This window comes from Mandrillus leucophaeus, unplaced genomic scaffold (genome assembly GCF_000951045.1).
Source record: "Mandrillus leucophaeus isolate KB7577 unplaced genomic scaffold, Mleu.le_1.0 Scaffold140, whole genome shotgun sequence".
NCBI lineage: Eukaryota > Metazoa > Chordata > Mammalia > Primates > Cercopithecidae > Mandrillus > Mandrillus leucophaeus.
Window position 1 is genome coordinate 6,756,515 of NW_012101366.1, and position 10,178 is coordinate 6,766,692.

General features: G+C 36.7%; 1 protein-coding gene across 6 annotated transcripts in view; it reads left to right on the forward strand.

Moving 5' to 3' along the window:
• The window catches only part of STK31 (serine/threonine kinase 31), a 134,070-nt gene that overhangs the window by 60,557 nt on the left and 63,335 nt on the right, over positions 1-10,178 (forward strand). For all 6 annotated transcript variants that reach the window (XM_011973955.1, XM_011973954.1, XM_011973956.1 and 3 more), the window contains 2 exons: positions 1,501-1,660; positions 8,344-8,466. In XM_011973955.1, the coding sequence (XP_011829345.1) occupies positions 1,501-1,660; positions 8,344-8,466 (283 nt within the window). The remainder of the gene's footprint in view (positions 1-1,500; positions 1,661-8,343; positions 8,467-10,178) is intronic.

The window sequence follows — 10,178 nt, forward strand, 5'->3', positions numbered from 1 at the left end:
TTCGTTCTAACAGTCATGACCCTCAGCTGTAGGTCTGTTGGAATTTGCTTGAGGTCCACTCCAGACCCTGTTTGCCTGGGTATCAGCAGCAGAGGCTGCAGAAGATAGAATATTGCTGAGCAACGAGTGTTGCTGTCTGGTTCTTGCTCTGGAAGCTTCGTCTGAGGGTTGAACCCCGCTGTGTGAGGTGTGAGGTGTAGGTCTGCACCTAGTAGGGGATGTCTCCCAGTTAGGCTACTCAGGAGTCAGGGACCCACTTAAGCAGACAGTCTGTCCGTTCTCAGATCTCAACCTCTGTGCTGGGAGATCCACTGCTCTCTTCAAAGCTATCAGACAGGGGCATTTACCTTTGCCAAGGTTTCTTCTGCTTTTTGTTTAGCTATGCCCTGTCCCCAGAGGGGGAGTCTACAGAGGCAGGCAGGCCTCCTTGAGCTGTGGTGGGCTCTACCCAGTTCGAGCTTCCTGGTGGCTTTGTTTACCTACTTCAGCCTCAGCAATGGCAGGCGCCCCTCCCCCAGCCTCACTGCTGCCTTGCAGTTAGATCTCAGACTGCTGTGCTAGCAATGAAGGAGGCTCCGTGGGCGTGGGACCCTCTGGGCTAGGTGTGGGATATAATCTCCTGGCGTGCCATTTGCTAAGACCCTTGGTAAAGCGCAGTATTAGGGTGGGAGTTACCCGATTTTCCAGGTGTTGTGTGTCTGAGTTTCCCTTGGCTAGGAAAAGGGATTCCCTTCCCCCTTGCGCTTCCCAGGTGAGGCGATGCCTCACCCTGCTTCAGCTCTCGCTGGTCGGGCTGCACCAACTGACCAGCACCGATTGTCTGGTACTCCCCATTGAGATGAACCTGGTGCCTCAGTTGAAAATGCAGAAATCACCTGTCTTCTCTGTCACACACTGGGAGCTGGAGGCTGGAGCTGTTCCTATTTGGCCATCTTGGGTGCGCCCCCTCTATCTTAGTTGTTTTTATTGCTTTTTCTTAAATGTATCTAGAGGACACATGTATTTCAGTGTTTAATATTAGAAATGTTTTGGGTCTTTATTTAGAAGTGATGTTTTTGTGACTAAAAAATATACCATAGAAACTTAACTCTTGTTTAGATCAGTTAGCCTATGGTGAGTGGGTTTCTCTTAGACTTTGTAAATTATTTGTAGACCAAAAATTGAAGCTTCATTTGATACCATTTGAAATTCTGCAGACTTTCAAAGTTGCCTTTTTTATAGTTTAAAAAATTTTTAATTTTTTCATATTTTTTGTGTCATGAAATTAGTATATTCGCAAATGTTTTTTAATTAAAAGTTTATATTATGCATGTCTACATAAAAACACGTGGACTGAAAAATATAAGTTATACATGATTTTATATAAAGTTTTAAAAAGTACCTCTTCAAAGCCAGTGCTGTAAACAATAACTTTTAGACCATTACTATTAAAGTGTAACTTTTTCTCACATCAGCTTTCTAATGTATTGATCTTTTTCTTTTTGTTGTTTTTAAAAATAGGCATGTCGGCGTCAGTGTTCGTTTCGGAAATAACCTTTCAGATGCTATACAAGTGTTGGATGAAGGGTGCTTTACTACTCCAGCTTCTTTGAATGGATTAGAGATAATATGGGCAGAATACAATCTGGCTCAGGAGAAGATTAAAACTTGTGAATATGTGGTTAGTTGAGAATTTTTCTCTATTATAGTTTTTATCTGTTGAACATAAGGAAATTTTTTTAAAAAAATTTCTTCTTAAAAAAAAATAACAACAGGATACATGTGCAGAATGTGCCGGTTTGTTACATAGGTATACATGTGCCGTGGTGGTTTGCTGCACTTATTGACCTGTCCTGTAAATTCCCTCCCCTCACCCTCCCACCCCCCAGTAAGCCCTGGTGTGTATTGCTTCCCTCTCTGTGTCCATGTGTTCTTAATGTTCAACTCCCACTTATGAGTAAAAACATGCGGTGTTTGGTTTTCTATTCCTGTGTTAGTTTGCCGAAGATGATGGCGTCCAGCTTCATCCATGTCACTGCAGAGGACATGAACTCATTCCTTTTTATGGCTGCATTGTATTCCATGGTGTATATGTAACACATTTTTTTTATCCAGTCTATTATTGATGGGCATTTGGGTTGGTTCCAAGTCTTTGCTATTGTAAATAGTGCTGCAATAAACATACTTGTGCATGTATCTTTATAGCAGGATGATTTATATTCCTTTGGGTGTATACCCAGTAATGGGATTGCTGGGTTGAATGGTATTTCTGGTTCTAGATCCTTGAGAAATTGCCATATCATCTTCCATAATAGTTGAACTAATTTACATTCCCACCAACAGTGTAAAAGTGTTCTTACTTCTCCACATCCTCTCCAGCATCTATTGTTTCCTGACTTTAATGATCGCCATTCTAACTGGTATGAAGTGGTATCCCTTTGTGGTTTTGATTTGCATTTCTCTGATGATTAGTGATGTTCAGCTTTTTTTCATATGTTTGTTGGCCACATAAATGTCTTCCTTTGAGAAGTGCCTGTTCATATCCTTTGCTCACTTTTTGATGGGGTTGTCTTTTTCCTGTAAATATGTTTAAGTTCCTTGTAGATTCTGGATATTAGACCTTTGTCAGATGGGTAAATTGCAAAAATTTTCTCCTGTTCAGGAGAACAGGTTGCCTGTTCACTCTGATGATAGTTTCTTTTGCTGTGCAGAAACTCTTTAGTTTAATTAGATCCCATTTGTCAATTTTGACTTGTGTTGCAATTGCTTTTGTTGTTTTTGTCATGAAGTCTTTGCCCATACCTATGTCCTGAACGCTATTGCCTAGGTTTTCTTCTAGGGTTTTTATATTTTAGGTTTTACATTTCAGTCTTTAATCCATCTAGAGTTAATTTTTGTGTAAAGTGTAAGAAAGGGGTTCAGTTTCAGTTTTCTGCATATGTCTCGTTTTCCCAGCACCATTTACTGAATAGGAGATGCTTTCCCAATTACTTGTTTTTGTCAGGTTTGTCAAAGATCAGATGGTTGTAGATGTGTGGTGTTATTTCTGGGGTTTCTATTCTGCTCCATTGGTCTGTATGTCTGTTTTGGTACCAGTAGCATGCTGTTTTGGTTACTGTCACCTTGTAGTATAGTTTGAAGTCAGGTAGCATGATGCCTCCAGCATTCTTCCTTTTGATTAGGATTATCTTGGTTATAAGAGGTCTTTCTTTGATTTCATATGAAATTTAAAATAGTTTTTCCTAATTCCTTGAAGAATGTCAGTGGTAGCTTGATGGGAATAGCATTGATTCTATAAATTACTTTGGGCAGTATGGCCATTTTCATGATCTTGAGTCTTTTTCTATCCATGAGGATGGAATATTTTTCCATTTGTTTGTGTCCTCTCTTATTTCCTTGAGCAGTGGTTTGTAATTCTTCTTAAAGAGGTCCTTCACATCCCTTATTAGCTGTATTCCTAGGTATTTTATTCTTTTTGTAACACTTGTGAGTGGGAGTTCATTCATGGTTTGGCTCTTTGCTTGCCTATTGTTGGTGTGTAGGAATGATTGTGATTTTTGCACATTTACTTTGTATCCTGAGACTTTGCTGAAGTTGCCTATCATTTCAAGAAGATTTGGGCTGAGACGATGGGGTTTTCTAAATATAAAATCATGTCATCTGCAAACAGACAACTTGTCTTCCTCTCTTCCTATTTGAATACCCTTTATTTCTTTCTCTTGCCTGATTGCCCTGTCCAGAACTTCCAATACTCTGGTGAATAGGAGTGGTGAGAGAGGGCATCCTTGTCTTGTACTGGTTTTCAAAGGGAATGCTTCCAGCTTTTGCTCATTCAATTTGAGGTTGTGGGTTTGTCATAAATTACTTTTACTATGTTGAGATATGTTCTGTCAATACTTAGTTTGTTGAGAGTTTTTAACATGAAGCGATGTTGAATATTATCAAAGCCCTTTCTGCGTCTATTGAGATAGTCATGTGGTTTTTGTCATTAGTTCCATTTATGTGCTAGATTACATTTATTGATTTGCATATGTTGAACCAGCATTGCATCCCAGGGATGAAGCAGAGTTGATCGTGGTGGATAAGTTTTTTGATGTGCTGCTGGTTTCAGTTTGTCAGTATTTTATTGAGGATTTTTGCATCGATGTTCATCAGGGATGTTGGCCTGAAGTTTTCTTTTTTTGTTGTGTCTCTTACCGGTTTGGGTATCAGAATAATGCTGGCTTCATAAAATGAGTTAGGAAGGAGTCACTCCTTTTCACTTTTTGGGAATAGTTTCAAAAGGAGTGGTACCAGCTGTCCTTTGTATCTCTGGTTGAATTCAGCTGTGAATCTGTCTGGTCCTGGGCTTTTTTTGTTTGGTGGACTGTTAATTACTGCCTCAATTTTAGAGTTTGTTATTGGTCTATTCAGGGATTCAACTTCTTCCTGGTTTAGTCTTGGTAGGGTGTAGGCATCCAAGAATTTATTCATTTCTTCTAGATTTTCTAGTTTATTTGTGTAGAGGTGTTTATAGTATTCTCTGAAGGTAGTTGGTATTTTTGTGGGGTCAGTGGTGATACCCCTTTAACATTTTTTATTGAGTCTATTTGATTCTTCTCTCCTTCTTTATTAGTCTAGCTAGTGGTCTATTTTGTTAATTTTTTCAAAAAAAAAACATCCTGGATTCATTGATTTTTTTGGAGGGTTTGTGTGTGTGTGTGTGTTTCTATCTCCTTTAATTCTTCTCTGATATTATTTCTTGTCTTCTGCTAGCTTTTGGGTTCGTTTACTCTTGCCTTTCTAGTTCTTTTAATTGTGATGTTAAGGTGTTGATTTGAGATCTTTCTAGCTTTCTTATGTGGGCATTTAGTGCTATAAATTTCTCTCAACACTACTTGAGCTATGTCCTAGAGATTCTGGTAGATTGTCTCTTTGTTCTCATTGGTTTCAAAGAACTTCTTGATTTCTGCCTTAATTTGATTATTTACCCTGGAATCATTCAGGAGCAGGTTGTTCAATTTCCATGAAATTATGTGGTTTTGAGTGAGCAATACTAACCTTAAATGTAAATGGGCTAAATTCCCCAATTAAAAGACACAGACTGGCAAATTGGCTAAGTGGTCAAGACTCATAGGTGTGCTGTATTCAGGAGACTCATCTTCCACACAAAAACACATACAGGCTCAAAATAAAGGGATGGAGGAAAATTTTCCAAGCAAATAGAAATCAAAAGAAAGCAGGGGTTGCAGTCCTAGTCTCTGACAAAACAAACTTTAAATCAACAAAGATAAAAAAAGACAAAGAAGGGCATTACATAATGGTAAAGGGAACAGTTCAACAAGAAGAGGTAACTATTGTGAATATTTATGCACCCAAGGAGCACCCAGATTCATAAAACAAGTTCTTAGAGATCTACAAAGAGACTTAGACTCCCACACAATAATAATGGGAGACTTTAACACCCCACTGTCAGTATTAGATCAAGACAGAAAATTAACAAGAATATTCAGGACTTGAACTCAGTTCTGGATCAAGTGAACCTGTTAGATGTCTGCAGAACTCTGTACCCCAAATCAGCCGAACATACATTCTTCTCAGTGCCACTTGGCACTTATTCTAGAATCGACCACATAACTGGAAGTAGAACACTTTTCAGCAAATGCAAAAGAACTGAAATCATAGCAAACAGTGTCTCAGATCACAGTGTAATCAAATTAGAACTCAGGAAATGTTATCTTTCTAAAAAGAAAAGGAACTGCAGATATTATAATGATAGTTTGTATAAAATCTTTAACTTTTACAGTATCTTCATATTAATAATTTGCTTCATTTATAGCGTTGTAAGAAAGGTGTAATAGACAACTGGTGATTGTGGATAAGGGGTAACAAAATCTTTTCCCCTTTTGCATGAAAACTTGACCTTTGGTTAACTCCCTGTCTTTGTTCCCTTGGTAATATAAAATATTTCAACGCTATTACCAGGCAACATTATTTATGGTAAATATAACTTATGATTGTCAAATTGCATCTGTACTGGGAGGAACTACAAACTACAAATACTTGATATGGACTCTTGCAACTAGACATGCCCCTTGAGGGACCCTGGAAGCTATACCTATGGCGTTGTTATAAGAGACAGTGGCTTTTGAAGGACATTAGGCTTGTAAACCAGAGTGGCTTTCATACATGCTAATGTAGATCTTTTCTGGACTGAGTGGTGTGTTTTATGCATATAAGACTCTGCCTTACTATTAATTAGTGTCTGAGTCACCTATTGTTGGGAGGTAGTTGTGTGTGTGAGTAGGGGTCTGACAGTGAAACATTTCACATAAGTTCTTTATTAGCTTAGGTGCAAGTATATTTATTTCCTGTTGCAGTTTTCTTTAGTTTATTGTATTGAACTGAACTGAACTTTCTGTTTTTCTTATAAACCATTTCCTACTACCACCATAACTTTCCCTAGCACCTATGAGCTCTATACTTGCTGTGTTTGGACTTGTTCCATCTTAAGTATTTGTGGTTTCTGTCTCTGTGGATTACACCCTGTAAATCTTACTCCCTAATCATACCTAGGTTGACCAGTTGGCAGCCTGACTGGCTCTGAATGAGAAGTATGAGCAGGATAACTAGGCTTTTGAAAATGCCAGGAATGTTTAGTTTGGAGAAGGGATTAGATTTTGGTTATTTTATATGTTAGATTTTAACTGATCACTTCTGATTATGGAAGAAAGAAGATGACAGCAGAATAATTTTTTAATTTCTATGAAACACAGGCAGTGTGTTTATAAGCATTTTCTTACATTAACTTTTAAAATGGGCATATTTGCTCCCATTTTATAAGTGAGGAAACAGGCTTACAAGGGTAAGGAAATTGTTCAAGATTGCCTAGTTCTATTTTTTTTTTAATTAAAAAATTATTCTTTTTTTTTTTTTTGAGGTATGGTCTCACTCTGTCACCCAGGCTGGAGTGCAGTGGCACGATCACAGCACACTGCAGCCTCAACCTCCTGGGCACAAGTGATTCTCCCACTTCAGCCTCTCAAGTAGCTAGGACTACAGGCGTGCACTACCAACCATGCCTGGCTAATTTTTTTGTACTTTTTGTAGTGATAGGGTTTTATCATATTGTCCAGACAGGTCTTGAACTCCTTGGCTCAAGTAATTCTCCTGCCTCGGCCTCCCAAAGTCCTGGGATTGCAGGTGTTAGCCACCATGCCCGGACCCTAGTTCTAAATGTTAATATGGAACTTGAACCCAGACATATCTGACAGCAAAGTCTGTTCTCTTTCTATTTAAACCACACTGTTGATATTAAAATACTTCGTAATGTATTTTCATATAAGATGAAAAAAAAACCTGCCTTATTTGTTTTTGTGGTTTGAGCATAGTGAAAGTATTCAGGATGGTACTTTAGCACTTAGTATTCTATTAGTACAGATGTGACTTTTTTCGAAAGCAGATTTTTTTCTACTACTGCTTGTGTTTCTGGACTGAAAGTTTACTTGATAGATGGAAGAGTAGATTATTGGCTAAATATACAATCGTACTAGCCACTCAAATGAAATTGTTATTTTATTTCCCTTATTGTACTTAATTTGGCTTAGAACTGTTAACTTTTATTCATGTATTTTGCATAGTTCTTTAACTTGATTGCCATGTTTTTTGTTTTTTTTTTTTAAATGATGAAAGCAATAGACTTGAGGTCTTTTTTATTTATAGTTGTAAAATAGTCTGGTTGAGCTTATGCAAGAAAAAATATCCTAAAATTCAAGCTTTTAAGTGTATGTGCCAGACACTGTTGTAAGTAATAGAGATACAAATTTTTAAAAGACATGATCCTTTCTTTCTTTCTTGGGTACAGGATGGATATGTTAATATATAGTTTTAATACAGTATGGTAAGTGCTATAATGAAGAAAATGCGTAGAGTTCTTGGATATCTTTCACATATGTATTTCCAAACACAGCCTAGTGGACAAATTGGAAGGTTTATCCTGGTGTTTAAGTGTATCTTGAAGGATGAGTAGCTGAAGGAGTTGAGAGTGGGATGGGAATAGGAAAGAGGCCATATATAGTTAGTAGGAACTTACGTAATTTTCTCTAAAAAAACCCCAAAAATTTCATTGTTGCAGAAATAATGGGAAAAATAAAAATTAGCAGATCAGAGTTGTAGAACTTAAATGTTTTATTTTTAATTAAGAGAAAGAAAGTTTTTTTTTTTTTTTTTTTGGTCATTTTGTTGCTCTAAGGAGAGAACTGTCCTAAATGCTACTATGTTTGGAGAATATAAAGTTAAATTTTGGAGATCACTTTTATTCAAATAGGTCATATGCAGAAAAGACCCGATGTATTAATGATGGTTATTCTTTTTTTCTTCCTCCAGAATGAAGGGAATATTTTGATTGCCCAAAGAAATGAAATGCAGCAGAAGCTGTACATGTCAGTAGAAGATTTTATTCTGGAAGTTGATGAGTCATCTCTTAATAAACGCTTAAAAACATTGCAGGTTGGAATTAAAGATATATTAAATATAGTTAAATTGCAAGTTTATTTAAGAAGTGAAATTAGCATTTACCTTAGATTTTAGATTGTTCTGTGATGGTTGCAAACATTTTTCCTGTTTTCTGAATTCTAATTTCTTTTTAATGGGATTAAAAGTTTATATTAATATATTTTGTGGCTACGTATATATGTATATCTATCTTGCAAACAAGGTAAAATGGCTAGGGACTCCAGGCCTGCTACATCTGTATTCACTGGGGAAATTAATGGAGACGGGAGCAGTAGCAGGTATGTGGGTCCCTGTCATCCATTGCATTCTAGCAGAAAATGTAGTAGGACCACGTGTTTGGGGGAGAAGGGATCAACTCTGATCCTTAAACTATAGGGTTTTTAGGCTCCATGACCAGGGAAGTTTCTCCCTGATGTGATCAGAGGCTAGAGTACTGTAGTACATGTAGCTGTATGATATGGTGCAATCTTGTCTTCAGCCCTGTCTTGCCAGCTCAGCAATGACTTTAATTTGGGTTGAATGAACATGACAATGTTAAGTCATTTCACCTAATAATAGTATTTCTCTCTACTTATTCAGAACTTATTTTGTCCTTTAATATTGTTTAAAAATTTTCTCTATAAGTCCTCATGCTTTTTTCTTAATTTAACTTTTATTTATTTATGCTTTTGATTGCTTTTATGAATATTATCTTTTCATTTCCTATTTTTGATTGAATAGAAGAACACTGTTGATTTTTACATACTAATGTTTCGCTGGCAACTCTGCTGACCTCTCTTTTAGTTCTCATTTGTCTGTTGATAGTCTGTGCTTTCTGTGTTTCCAAATGTTTTCATTTCAAATGAAAACATTTGAAAACAATAACTCTTTAATCTTTTCTCTTCTAGTCCTCTTACCTTTTATGTATCTTTGAATTTTTACTGCTTTGATCAGTTACTCTAGTTCTAAGCTGACCAGTAGCTAATATCGATCTTGTTGTGGACTGCAGGGAATAAGCTTGCTAGAAATTTGGAGAAGAAGATATTCAGGGACATCTGGGCATTGTTTCTTTCTGTCCTGCTGGATGAAGATGTAGTTTTGATGATGCTTCACATGGCTTAAGAACCACTGGAGCCCTGGTTTGAAACATTTTCTTAAATGGAATTGCATAAATAGTATAAGTTCTTCCAGAAGGTTGAAGTAAGCCTTGCATATAAAAGGGCAGTAATATAGTAAGAATTTACCTTTCCACAATGCAACTTCTACTTTAACCTGTAAAAGTTTATTTCTTCTCACTGTTAGTAAATGTAGGTTAAGGGTCTGTAATTAAGATCATCTTTAAACCTCTTTTCTAAAGTTCGATGCTAGAAGACTTTTTGCCTTATCTGGCTTGTCTCCACTTCTAGTATTCCCTCAGGTCACCAAAATATTCTTTGAACTTCTCTTTATTTTGCTGAGAAATAGTTTATATTTTTCAAGTATCCAAGAAAGATATTTCTATAATGAAGGTCAAATAAATTAAAGTTCATGATTTCTGATTTCCTCAGCATTTTATTTAGACTTCTTTTGTGGCATACAATACATGGTTGATTTTTTGTGATGGCCTTCTTAAGTTCAAAAAGAAATTATATTCTCAGTTTTCTTGGTGTAGAGTTTTAGATATATCTAAAACTTGCTTAGGTTTTGGTTGGTTCAGTATATCAGTCTTTGAGATATTTTTGTTACAT